The sequence below is a fragment of the Herpailurus yagouaroundi genome, unplaced genomic scaffold (assembly GCF_014898765.1).
Source record: "Herpailurus yagouaroundi ecotype Mexico unplaced genomic scaffold, PumYag 490, whole genome shotgun sequence".
Classification (NCBI taxonomy): Eukaryota; Metazoa; Chordata; class Mammalia; order Carnivora; family Felidae; genus Herpailurus; species Herpailurus yagouaroundi.
In genome coordinates this window covers 839,853-853,247 of record NW_024412707.1, presented here as the reverse complement: position 1 = coordinate 853,247, position 13,395 = coordinate 839,853, and the positions used below count along the sequence as shown (strand labels likewise).

General features: G+C 50.7%; 2 protein-coding genes across 5 annotated transcripts; both read left to right on the top strand.

The window, feature by feature from the left end:
• The first annotated feature begins 359 nt into the window (after nt 1-359).
• On the top strand, nt 360-1,683 carry VPREB3 (V-set pre-B cell surrogate light chain 3). Of its 2 annotated transcripts, none has more exons than XM_040464689.1 (2): nt 360-491; nt 1,234-1,683. In XM_040464689.1, exons 1-2 carry the CDS (start codon nt 443-445, stop codon nt 1,536-1,538), a joined length of 354 nt encoding a protein of 117 aa, XP_040320623.1. In that variant the 5' UTR covers nt 360-442; the 3' UTR covers nt 1,539-1,683. The 2 variants fall into 2 exon arrangements, with proteins under 2 accessions (XP_040320623.1, XP_040320624.1); XM_040464690.1 differs by having other exon boundaries at nt 371-491; nt 1,270-1,683.
• Nucleotides 1,684-2,911: 1,228 nt separating this feature from the next.
• On the top strand, nt 2,912-11,548 carry ZNF70 (zinc finger protein 70). Of its 3 annotated transcripts, none has more exons than XM_040464694.1 (2): nt 2,912-3,051; nt 6,398-11,548. In XM_040464694.1, the coding sequence occupies exon 2, from the start codon at nt 6,477-6,479 to the stop codon at nt 7,821-7,823; it is 1,347 nt and encodes a 448-aa protein (XP_040320628.1). In that variant the 5' UTR covers nt 2,912-3,051; nt 6,398-6,476; the 3' UTR covers nt 7,824-11,548. The 3 variants fall into 3 exon arrangements, with proteins under 3 accessions (XP_040320628.1, XP_040320630.1, XP_040320629.1); XM_040464696.1 differs by having other exon boundaries at nt 6,360-11,548; XM_040464695.1 differs by lacking the exon at nt 2,912-3,051 and adding an exon at nt 3,109-3,307.
• Nucleotides 11,549-13,395: the final 1,847 nt, after the last annotated feature.

The following is a 13,395-nucleotide window of genomic DNA, read 5'->3' as shown; positions in this document are numbered from 1 at the left end:
AAATGAGAGCACAGGTGCACCAAACACATTGATAGGGATGTTCACAGCGGTTTTAGTTGTAATAGCTAAAGACTGGAAAGCACCCAAATGTCTAATAACAGGAGAATGGTATAGTCATCAAGCCATACACTTAAAATCTGTGAACTTTACCTCATGTGAGTTACACCTCAATAAAAAAGGATCTACCTGCTATAACACACATACGGGCATATGTGTAGATTTCCAGGCTCCTCGGAAGTCCCTGTGGGCCAGGACCCCAAAGACATCTGGGAAGATAGGGCCAGCTGTTGGGCTCCAGCTACTATACCCCCAAGTCCCCACCCCCAGTTAATGGGCTGATTTGCATGCCTTGTCATGGTCCAGGGGCTTCCCCTGCCTGTGCTCTGAAGCACCTGGAACACTCCCAACAGAACAACTCCTGTCTGCCTCCTTGCCTCTGGCCATGGCCTGCTGGCATCTGGCCCTTCTTCTGACTGGGGCCCTCCTGTCAGGTGAGCTCTCCCTAGGCCTAGCTCACGTGGGGTGGGGTGGGGTGGAACTGGCTCCAGAAGGCCCCTGCAAGGAAACAAGTCAATGTGGGCAGTGGGAGGGTTCTAGAAAAGGCATTAAGGTGGAGGGGAGAACTGGCTATAGATGGCTCTGCCCTAGACCTGGGGCAAGTCACATATCTGTATGGGCCTCAGTTTCCCCATTTGTGAATGACGAGATTGTTAGGATCCCTTTGGATTCGGATTCTTTGGGGTCTTTTTAGTTTTTCACAGGGGAAGCTACCCTACAGGGCCTCAGGGACAACCTATCCTTGAGAAGATTCCCAGCAGCCAGTTGTCTGAGGTTGAGTCGATGGGTGGGACAGCCCAGGAGGCTTCCTGGTGGTGGTTAATCCATAGCCAGGGTTTGGAAGAGCCAGTGTGACTGAGGGGTAGGGGTCTGCAGGGCAAGGAATGGGGGTGGGCAGCAGAAGGACCCAGAGGCCACCAGTCCCACCCTCTGAACTCTAGGCACTCAACTGAACACAGATCCTTGGGAACATACCACCAATGAGGATTTAACAGTCACCAACTCTGTGCCCCATCCAACCTCGAATCCATGGCACTGGGCTATGGGCCTTTTGGGAGTCAGTCTCCGTGGAGCCTTCACAAGGTTGGGGCAGGAAAAAAAGGAGCCCATGTCAGGCCTGGGCCCATGGGTGTCTCTCTCTCTCTCTCTCTCTCTCTCTCTCTGTCTTTCAACCAGGCTTGGCCCAGCCGGATGCACTGCTTGTCTTCCCAGGTCAAGTGGCCCAACTCTCCTGCATTCTCAGCCCCCGCCATGCCATCATTGGGGAGTACGGCGTGTCTTGGTATCAGCAACGGGCAGGCAGTGCCCCCCGACACCTCCTCTACTACCGCTCAGAGGAGGACTACCACCGGCCCCCTGACATCCCTGACCGCTTCTCAGCAGCCACGGACGCCGCCCACAACACCTGCATTCTGACCATCAGCCCTGTGCAGCCTGAGGATGATGCAGATTATTACTGCTCTGTGGGTTACATATCCTAGGAATGGACTGTGGGATGAGCGCCTCTTGACTGCCTCTCACATCTGCACCCTGACCTTGGGCCCCTAACTTTCTCTGAATCTTGATTTTCCTCCTCTGTAAGATGGGTTAGTAATATTAAACGTGAACAATTAACTATTCTGAGAACCATGAGATCCCTGCTGAAAGAGTGACTGGGAGTGTGGGGGTAGGGATACAGGGGATTGTTACAGAAGAGGAAGCACCTGAGACCCTTGAGGCGGGCCCAGCCTCTCCACTGGCCCCCAGGGGACTCAGACTGGTGGCCTGGGCTTCCTGTTACCTGAGGAACTGGAGAAAGAGAAAAAGGAACCAGCCCTTGCTGCTCCTAGTTCCGCATGGCAGGTTGTGGTCCAACGCTCAAGGGGTGACTGGACTGGGTTCTCATGGAGCCCAGGCTGTTAGCTTGGAGGGCGGAGGGGAGCTCCTGCCTACTCCCTGACCGGGCAGGGAGGCAGGGGTGTGTGTGTGTGTGTGGGGGTACTCAGAGGCACCTGTGGACCAGGTCAGACGGTACTGAACACAGGTGGGCAGCATCTCTCCTGTCAGGAACATGTGTTCCACTGGTCTCCAGTGATAGGGGCTATGCCCCTCTCCCCACTCCAGGCTCTCCCACAGGCAGGGAAGGCCTTACCTGAGCAACTGAGCCCAACAGGGAGCACTGGGTAGAGGGGCAATTCTTATCAGAAGCGGAGCTGAGCGTCTGGGTATGGGTTGGGCGGGTGGGGTTCAGGCACATACTCCTCTTCCATCCTGGTTCCCCCAACAGGCGCCTTATGTCCGGAGGTCATTCATCCCTCAGATGTACTGGAGTTGGGGGTCTCCAGGGAACAGAGAGAGTCCCGCCCACACTCCCAGCCTCCTGGGTCCTCACTGGGCCACTTCTCCATATCTCAGTCTCTATTGGTACCGGCTGGGCAATCAAGACCAAGGCTACTTAGGGAGGGTGAATCAAACAGGCCCCCTGGGCCTGTGCGGGGTGACGGGCTCCACAGCTTTGGGAACACCTTCCCTTCTCCCGAAAACCCCAGCCGCCCCAGTGTCCTCTGGCTTGCCCCCACCCCCAGGGCAAGTGCAGCCGGAACTCGACCCTCGGCCTGTGGCTTTAGGCCGGCCTGCCCCTCCCGGTCTCAGTTTCCTCTTCTTCACTCCCGCCAACGCCTGCCCAGCTGTTTCCCCCACGACCAGGAAGCGCTTTGAGAACGGACCCGGGACCATTCCCAGACCTTGTGCCCCGAGCCAGAGCGGCTAAGCGGAGGACTACAGGCGCGGCGGGACCACCGAGACGCGAGGACCTCCGCGCGGCCTAGAGCGGTCCCGGAAGTGCCCGCGGGCGGGGGCGGGGCTCCGGGCGCTCGGGCCGCCGCGAGCTCCGCGTCAGCAGCCGCCACGGAGTGAGGCCGGGTCGGCCGCGGGTTGGAGCAGCTCAGGTACGGCCCCGCCCCGCCCGCCCGCGGCCCCGCCCCGGCCCAGGTGAGCGGCCCCGCCCCGACCCAGGTGAGTGGCTCCGCGTCAGCCAGTGTGACCACCTGCCCCTCCGGTGGCCCCGGGTGTGGGCGTCCCCCATCGGCTGGAAGCATGTAGGGGCTCCAGCGTCGCCGCTTGCGTGGCGTGTGCGTGTCCGCGGCCGCTCGAGGGCCTCCAACCAGGAAACCCTGACCGGTCCTAGGGTATCCCCAGTGCCCAGGCCCTGGGGGCTCCCTGAAGCATAGGGTGACAGATGAAAGAGGAGCCGAAGAAGACCCTGAGAGAGGTGGGAAGATGGGGTCCCAGACCTTTGGATCTTCGGCCCAAAAATATTTAAAACATTGTTGAGGACAGTTAAAGGATTGCCAACTTTCTAAACGGTGGGAACGTCAGCGTATAGGTGGTCCGTAATGGGAATGGAAAACCCCTAAGGAGGGAACTTTAGAAACACCAGGATTTAACAGGTGGGTGGCGGAAGAGTTGCAATCACAGATACCCAAGAAAAAAATAACCAGAAAGCATTAAAACTAGGGGGAAAACTTTCAGAAACGAAGGGAATAAAGCAGGGGGTGGGAGTGGGGTGGGTGGTTCAAAACCTTGAGGTGTTCAGGTAGTAGGCAAGGTGGGTTTAATGAAGGGGTGGACCTGTATTATCACATCTCCCAGGTTTTCAAGAGAAAGACTGAAACTTACTGAGTTTTCAGTATTGGCAGCTAAGTCAAACAAAAAGGAAAAGTTCAACCCTTTGCGAGCCAAGCAAAACGCGTCTGTGGCAGGATCCCCAGGCTGCCAATTTGCAACTTCTGAAATGAAGGGTTTTGAGAAGGGAGCTATTGGTGAGCATTGCCAAAAGGGGTGGGAAAGTGAAGTCTGAGAAGAGAGGGATTGGCCATAAGGAGGTCATTGGATGCGACAGCTGAAGACCCTGCTGAAACTGGAAACTTGAAATCTGTCTCAGTGCAGTACACAGTCGTATGATTTTCTTTGGCAACATTTAACATCTTAGGAGGAATTGATGGAGGAGGTTGGTAGTTGGCAGCTGGTTACAGCAGGGCAAAGAGGTGAGGAACGTGATGCTGGTCAGAGTCCATAGTTGTTAGATCCACGATAGAGTCTAAGCTAGACAGGGAAGGGTGGACTAAAAGAGGAGAACCTGGGTGAAATTGTTGGGTTGTTTGACCTGATGAGGTGGATTTAGAGAGCCTGAAGGACTGGAGATTATGGTTCCTGAAGAGGAGGGGGAGGGGAGTTAAGTGGTCAAAGAATTTTTGAGAATCCTTCAGTTCTATGCTTCTTTTTACACCGGGCTTTTTTACCCCCTGGAAATTCATTTAAAACAAAACAAAACAAAAGTTTCCAAATAGAAATGAGTTCCATCGTGACTATGCTGATTAATTTAGCATGGCATGTCTTTTGAGCAGCTCATTCTCCACGCTTCAGTGTACCGTTAATAATACCTGGGTATAGAGTTGGTGAGGGTTAAATGCAAATGTGCCTGTAGAAGATCTAGTGGTGCCTAGCACATAGTAGATGCTCAGTAAACATGAGCTGTTATCATTATCCTGGTACCTGGGGAGTTTCCCTTCAGCTTGCACAGCAATTTCGGAAGGGGATCCTGACGGGCTCCCTCAGAGGCCACCATAGTGGGATGTGGGGTGCCGAATGGGCAGTCCCTATGGAAACAACCCCTGTTGATCGGAATCATTGTTTTTCTTTCTTTATTGGTATCTCCCATACAATTTATTTAAATAAAGAATTCTTTGCTCCCTTCCCCCCAAAAAGTGTGACCATCAGTTCTAGCACAAAAACAGATGGCTTTCCCTCCATTCAGTCATGTATTTATTCAACAAATGTGTGTGGAGCTTGTCCTGTTGTGCTGGGGGCGCTGGCGATTCCAAAATGAAAGAGCACAGTACCTTGCCCTCAGGGAGCTCTCAGGCAGTGGTGGCGAGAGTCCTGATGGCAGATGTTTGCCATCCACGGCCATGGGTGTTGTGAGAGACATGTGCACTGAGCTCCATGGGCCACTCAGGGGATGTGCTGAGATTGTGAGAGTTGTAGGGTGAGTAAAGACATTTGGACCGAGTCTGGGAAGATGAGCCAGTGGCAGTGTGAGAAGGGAGCAGGATCAGTTAGGAGGAGGAAGCAGCAGGAGCCTGGGTGGCTCAGTCAGTTGAGTGTCTGACTTCGGCTCAGGTCATGTTCTCGCGGCTCATGAGTTCGAGCCCCGCATCAGGCTCTGTGCTGACAGCTCAGAGCCTGGAGCCTGTTTCAGATTCTGTGTCTCCCTCTCTCTCTGTTCCTCCCCGCTCACGCTCTGTTTCTCTCTCTGTGTCTCTCAAAGATAAATAAACATTTAAAAAAAAAAGAAGAGGAGGAGGAGAAAACAGCAACTAGGAGTATGTGGAAGGAGAGGCTACAGATGGTGCTGGAAGGGCCAGGTGTGAAGGGCTTTGTGAAGGATTTGAGCTGCTATAAGATCCCGAGACAGATGATCAGGCCTGTGTTTGGGGATTTGACACTGGTGTCAGTGTAGAGATCTACCAGAGAGAGGGAGTAGAAGCTGGAGGTAGGTGGTCAGTAGTGAAATACTCCTGGGGAGTTGCATTGAGGCCTGAGCTGTGACCTGACAGACAGGCAGAGACTTCTTAATAAAGCTTCAGGAAATGGACAGAGTAGACATATGGGGTGAGAGAGGGAGAAGTCTAGGCTGACTCCCAGTGTTGTGGCTTAGGCTCCTAGCTGGAGGGGGTGCAGCCAACCTAGTGTAGGAGGGAAGTCTGTGCCCTTCCTCAGAACCCCCTACCCCAACATCCTCCAGTAGCTAGAATCTTGCCCCTTTTCCACAATGGCTCTACTTCCTATTCTAGTCCACCTTTCAGAACAACCTCAGCCTTTTGATTCTAGGCACTACAATGTGGCACTTGATTCTGTCTTTTTTGTAGTTTTTTTTTAATTTTGTATTTTTTTTTTTGAGAGAGAGAGAGAGAGAGAGAGATTGTGAGTGGGGGAGGGGCAGAGAGAGAGAGAGACAGGGACAGAGGATCCAAAGTGGGCTCTATACTGACAGCAGCAAGCCCAATGCGGGGCTCTAACTCACAAACTGTGAGATCATGATCTGAGCCGAAGTTGGACGCTCAACAACTGAGCCACTCAGGCACCCCTGTAGTTGTTTCTGATAAATCAAACTGTTTGCTAATTCAGTGGGGATCATCTCCAGGGCAAAATTGTATCTTCTGCTTATTTTGTTATGTCCACGATAGAATATGACACAGGAAGGAGGCACTTACTAGGTACTTGATTTGCAGACTTGACAATGTCCCTTGGTTTCTTTTCAGATTTGCAGACTTGACAGTGTCCCTTGGTTTCTTCCCAGGTGACGAGAACAGTAAGCGTGTCCTTAAGAAGACCATCTTTTAAGAAATACAGTCATTGGGGGTGATACTAGATTCACAATGGAGGTTCCCCCAGCAGCCAAGCTTGGTGAGACCTTTGTGTTTGAGGACGGATTAGAGATGCAGCAAGAACTTTTCCCAGAGGAGGACCTGGGGGACCCTTTTCTTCAGGAAAGAGGCTTAGAGCAAATGGCTGTTATTTATAAGGAGATCCCTCTTGGGGAGCAGGACGAGGAACATGACGATTATGAGGGCAATTTTAGTCTGTGCTCAAGCCCTGTTCAGCATCAGAGTACCCCCCTGGTACACAGACCCCAGGACGATGACCTTTTCGGCCAAACCTTCCTCCAGAAATCAGACCTTAGTATGTGTCAGATAATCCACAGTGGAGAAGAACCCAGTAGACATGACTGTGAACAGGTGAGCAGGGTGCACGCAGGACCTAACGAACCTCACAGAACTGCGCCGCCAGCAAAACCCTACGCGTGTCGGGAATGTGGGAAGGCCTTCAGCCAGAGCTCCCACCTTCTCCGGCACCTGGTGATTCACACCGGGGAGAAGCCCTACGAGTGTTGTGAGTGCGGGAAGGCCTTCAGCCAGAGCTCGCACCTTCTCAGACATCAGATAATCCACACGGGGGAGAAGCCCTACGAATGCCGGGAATGCGGAAAAGCCTTTCGCCAGAGTTCAGCCCTCACGCAACACCAGAAAACCCACACTGGGAAGAGACCATACGAGTGTAGGGAATGTGGGAAAGATTTCAGCCGGAGCTCAAGTCTCCGAAAACACGAGCGCATTCACACGGGTGAGAAACCTTATCAGTGTAAGGAATGCGGGAAATCCTTCAACCAGAGTTCCGGCCTGAGCCAGCACCGCAAAATCCACACCCTGAAGAAGCCTCACGAGTGTGAGCTCTGCGGGAAAGCCTTCTGTCACAGGTCCCATCTGATTCGGCACCAGCGGATTCACACGGGGAAGAAACCTTACAAATGTGAAGAGTGCGGGAAGGCCTTCAGCCAGAGCTCCAACCTCATTGAGCATCGGAAGACGCACACTGGCGAGAAACCCTACAAATGCCATAAGTGTGGTAAGGCCTTCAGCCAGAGCTCATCCCTCATCGAGCACCAGCGCATCCACACTGGGGAGAAGCCCTATGAGTGCAGCCAGTGTGGGAAGGCCTTCTGCCACAGCTCGGCACTGATTCAGCACCAGAGAATCCACACAGGGAAGAAGCCCTACACGTGCAACGAGTGCGGCAAGGCCTTCCGGCACAGGTCAGCCCTGATCGAGCACTATAAAACCCACACCAGAGAGAAGCCCTATGAGTGTAACAAATGCGGCAAGTCCTTCAGGGGAAGCTCACACCTTATTCGGCACCAGAAAATCCATGCTGGGGAGAAGCTCTAGAAAGAAGAGCTCACACCAAAGCTCGAAACCCTTTCCCAGATGGAGCCCACACCCCATAGCTTTGTCTCTGAGACCCCACCCACCCCCCTGATCCCAGGGCCAAAAAGAAATGTGTCAACCTAGGTGCTCCTGGCCATCCACACTAGCAGCAAGGCCCCCTCTTGGCCAGCTGGGTGCCCCACACTCAGCAGGTTTACGGAGTGGAAGGGAGGGTAAACTAACAGGAAAGCTGCTAAAATGGAGGCCTGCCCAAAAAAGAGAGCTGGCCTTCGATTGTTCATGTTTGACTCCCAAGCCCAGGAGACTGAATTTTGCCGTCTCTTCACCTTTGCCAAAATTCAGAAGAATGAACGCCAGAGGGAGAAAGTTGAGTTAAACACACAAGAATGTCAGGTGAACTCTTTTAACATCAGGTTGCAGTTTGGCACTTTTAGAAGACAGAACTCTGCTCATAGTCCAAATCAGCTGAAGGAAGATGAATCCAAAAGTAGATACATTAGCAGCAAAATGGAATCTTTCACCTGGCTTGGGCATTGGTGGGGACAACCGAAACAGGCTACAGAAGAAAGGGAGGGTCTGGAAGCATTCGTTCTGGGGTTGAGGGAGAGGATGGCAAGTCCCTGGTGTGGTGTTTTAATCTCTGTTCTGGATTAGAGTGAGGTTGGTCTTTGGCAGGTGGCTCTTTCACAAGAGGGTTGAGGTTTCATTCCATGGGCCAGAGGATGTTTGACACTGCCTTGGACTCAGCCTGGCACAAGGAATTAGTGCCCTCCAGTGATAACCCCTCTATAAGACCCAGGGCCCCCAAGACCATGGTATGCCTTGGTTGTCAGCAGGGCCCGTGTCTGGTCTGGCTTCCAGTGCTGGGGGACATAGGAAGCAGGGCGATTCAGTCAGAGGTCCCAGTTCTGCCCCTCCTATTCCAGTGGCCTTGAGGAGGCTCCAAGGCTCGGTTTCCCTATGTGTGAGATGCGGATGGTGGGACCTGGCCACGTACCTCTGAGGGTCCAAGGCTCCTGTTCGCCATGAAACCACCCATGAAAGTGCTTTGGCGACTGGCAGTTGAAGGTGGGTGGAGACCCAGTGTGACCCTTGTCCCACTCAGAGATCTGAAAGGCAACCCTGTCTGTTTTCCAGGTGGCCGGGCTCACAGCAGGCCCTCCCATTAAACCAGAGCTTAGGCTTTCCTTCACTCCCTCCAGCCTGCACCCTGGGCCTTGTCCCAGACAGGGACCCTTCCCAGATGCCATCCTGAACCTCCCCCTAGCAGCAGCATGGTCTGTGTGGCCTGTGTCCCATGCTTCGGGCTGTCCTCTCCCTGGGTATTGTTCCAGAAGTACCATCGCCTGTGTCCTGCCAAGACCAACTCAGTCGGCATCCCCAGAGGAGGGGCTCAGACAGGGGTGTGTTTTTAAAGCTCCCCAGGTGATTAGGGCATTCCGGCCAGGGTGTGAGCCCTCTGCTGGGCATCCGTGCAACCCTAGCATCACCCAAATGTCAGGCCTGCTTGCCATGAGCAGAGCTTGAAGGTGGCAGTTCTGTCTCAGTCCCCATGCCTCCCATCCCCCAGGAATGGGCTCAGGCAGTGCTGTGTCTGGCTAGTTGGTAAGTGTCCCAGGTGCTCAGGCCTTCATTTGGCCACTGGGATCTCTTTGGTGCTACTTTCCCCCAGGCTCCTCAGAGGCAGTCTGAGCTATTTTGAAGTTTTCCAAAAGTTGATGGCTGGAATCCCATAACCCCATCGTGGTAATGCTGGCTATTTCAGCTAATCAAGGGGTTGGCTTGGCAGTTATGTATAGTTTTGATGAATAAAAATGAGCAAGTCATAGTTGTTAGTAAGTGGGACTTGGCAGGCTAGGAATTTTCAGAGGACTGGTCTCCAGCTAGGGGATCACAGTGGGAGTCCCAGCCTGGAGAACAGCAGTTGCTCCCGTCCAGCTCTTCTCCTTGAAGGAGTGTGTGAAACATAGCACCGCCAGTTGGTCAGGTCCCCTAGAACCTGCTGTACCACTAGCTAGACTGGCCTGACTGGGTGGCCCCTGGCTGTCTCCTGCAGGTGGCCTGTGCTGAGGGTCTTCAGTCATTTACCATGAGTGCAGAGAGAATCAAGACACCTGTTCAGCGTGGGTGGGGCAGCAGACCCCTCCCCTAGATCTACCTCCTCGGCCATCCCCTATTTGGCCTTACCTGGGCTCGGCCTCGGCCTCTCCTTATTGGGCAGTCATCTGGGTCCTACCTTTGCTGTCTCTTTCCGTGTGCCTCTGCACACCCCAGCCAAATCGATTTTCTTAAAGCATCTCTTTGCACATGTCACCACTCTCCTTAAAACCAACCTGCAGGGGCTTTTCTGCACATAAGCCCCCATTTCAGCCAACCTGGTTTGCCCCTTCTGAACAAACCACAGGGAGTTCCTGGCCACCCGCCCAGATGCTCTCTCCACTCCCAGCTTCTCTCCACTGTTTTTATGCGGTTCTTGCATTTTGGAATATGCACTTTGTCCTCCTCCTCCCCCCACCCTCTCCTCCCTCCTTTCAACAATTTATGGAACGTGGGGAATGAGACCCCCTTTCTGAATAGTTGACGGGTCCTCACAGAACTATGGTTAAGACCAGGTACTTTTCAAAGCGTGAGCAGAACCTAGTCCTTTCTTTTCACATTTCTTCACTGTTTTATGTGTTTTCAAATCCTTCATTTTATTTAGGTTCTTGAACAGTGTAATAGAACATCCTGGTAATATTTTAATCGCCCTTGAATTTAGTTGTCATTTTTGTTTGGTTGTCTTACTTTTTTTCTTCTTATGACAGACGTTGAGTCTTGTAAAGCTCCAACTCTTGGTTTTGTTTACTAATTGAATTGTTTTGTCCAACTGTATGTATTCCATCTCTCTCTCTTTCTCTTTTTTTTTTTTGACTTAATACTTCACATTTCTAAGATTAATTACTTAGATACAGTTAATTGTATTTTTAATGTTTCTAGTAAAAGTAGTTACTTCGGTCTACGACTTTTTTCTCAGAGCTTTTTCTGTCCTCTGTCACTTTGACATGTGCTATTTTTTGTTATTAGGAATCTCCTTTTGGCCCAAGTGTTATTTTTTATATTTCCACGTAATGAATGCATAGGTCATTGCTGTCATCTTACTGTACTGTGGTGTCAACATTTCTAAGTGTCCATAGAACTTCTCTGGGCCTGAATATATGATCCATTTTTATAAAGCATTTGTGTACTCTCAAGAAATGTATTTTTACTCTATCACTTCTATTTGTGAACTCAGTTTTTAAATTACTGTATTCAAATTCACACCTTCTCTGTTGCTTACTTTACAAGTTCTTAACCTGGGGTCTGCAGATTGCCTAGGAGTCCATGAGCATGCAGATCTATTTTGGAGGTTGTGTAGAGGGATCAAACAAAGCTGTGTGGTTATGTCCATGAATGAATTGCTTGGGGCTGGGCGTGGGGTGGGGTATCTGTAGCATTCACGACATTTTGGAAAGGCTCTGTGACCCCAAAATAGTTAAGAACACTCATTGGCCTGGTCAAATCATGGTCTGATGTGTTTCTTACCCTACCTATTTCTGTTTCACTTTGTTTCTATTTTATGTATGTCCTTGTAATATTAGATGTACAGTTCTCTCCAATCCTTTTTGAGAAGTAGGCAGGGTATCACTAAGTAAGTACCATGATATTTGGAACATATATATTGAACAGTAATATATTGAAAAATTGTGCCTTTTAGTACCCTCCTTGCCTTTCTTAAGGCTTCTAGCTGAAATTTCTCTTTTTCAGATATCATAATTGAAGACCCTGGCTTTTTTCACTTTGCATTTGCATGAGTTTATTTAGCTCAGCATTTTATTTTTAAAATTTGTGTATGTGCTTTGCTGTATAGCTTATAAACAGCAAAGTGTTGGATTTTGTTTTCTGATTCTTTCTATAATTCTTTTTCTTTTTATGTGAGAAGTTCTCATATCATTATCATTTAGAGTAAGGTATAAATTATCTTCATATTTATATTTTAATATATATTAACATATTTAACCCAGAAAGACCATGTCTTTTAATCTCTTATCTCTAGGAGTTATTAACCATGTGTGGAGTATCATCTCTGGGTAGGCTAGAGGCTCCACCATTGGGCACACCTGCTCCTCCCTGTCTTCGTCAGTGCCAGGCTCTGTCCTGAACCCACTCTAACTACCTCTGGCTTCAGTGTTTTTGGCTGTAACACGGAGGAATGAGGCCACCTCACAGCCTTGTGGAGCTCAGAGGAGTAAGAAATACAAACCTTCATGGCAAACTGGGGGCATAGAAGATTCTTATACTATTAGTGTTTTGAAAGATTTCTTTAATTTTCTGTTCTTACTCCCAGCGTTCTTTCAACATAACCTAGGTGCTTTGCTTTTTAGAAAATATTGCCAGATATAGCGAGAATTAGACATCACAGATCCGTCCCATGCTCCCTGAGTGAACCTGTATGGTAATTTGATCTTATAATCTCCATCCCCATCACCCGTCTGTCCCAGGTGGGTTCCCTGTCAGCCTTCCCTTTCCCCCTCTCCATGGTGGGAGAAAAGCACTGTCATAATTGCAAAGGATCAAGAATGGCAGATGGGGAAACTGACGCCAATGACTTACCAAAGGTGTGGCGAATTAGTGTTAGATCTACCTGGCAGCCATAGGGAAGAACAATTCTGGATGTTATGCTGGAGCCTTGGTTACTTGTTGCCAGGACTTCTCCAAGGTGAAGAGTGGTTTAGTCACCACCAGCCGAAGTGAAAACCATATACTCTCAGTGTGCTGAGTTGCTCAGCCTTTGAGGGGCAAGTTGCTGAGTTGCTCAGCCCTTGAGGGGCAAGTTGACATTTGCCAACATTACACAAGGTGAATATATATATTTGCCAGAATGTTGATGCACAGATTTACTGGGGGTAGGAAAAGAGAAGCCCTTTTTGGATGGAGAACCCCATCTTCAGTATCTAATAGCCCAGGAAACTGCATCAGAAGGTTGCCTGGTGAGTGTGGAATTGGGGTGTCAGGACATGGACCATCCCTCCTGTAGTACAGGCCATACAATTGCACAGTCCTCCGAATGCTGGTGGGGGGCACATGCTGAAGACCTCCAGTGTCTGTGGCCTCCCCCCTGGGGGGTGTCCTCCCTCTGAGGTCCAGAGCACCTGGTGACAACCTGCAAACCTGTGAAAGGCTCTTACAAGAGCTCCCCAAGTGAAGTGTCTTCCTTTTGCCACCACCCTTAGCCAGGCTAACTCTTCTCTTCCCCAGAGATAACTGGATGCACTACTCTTTCTGCTCCCTGCACCTCACTTAGGTCTTCCAGGTCCACACCAGAAATGAGAGAAGGAGTCACAAGCAGCCAAGTAACAATGTGCTCCTTATGTAGCCTTCATGTTGCCTCATCTTCAAGAAAAAGGAAGTGGCACCTTGTGTGGTTCTGGATAGGTCTCCCAGGACCACAGGCACCCCCAAAAGTGAAGAGCTATCCTGGGTTCATGGTGGGAGTGAAACGGGGGTAGAGTTAGTTGCCTTCTTGGAGCTTAGTGAGGTTTTATCTGGTCTTATA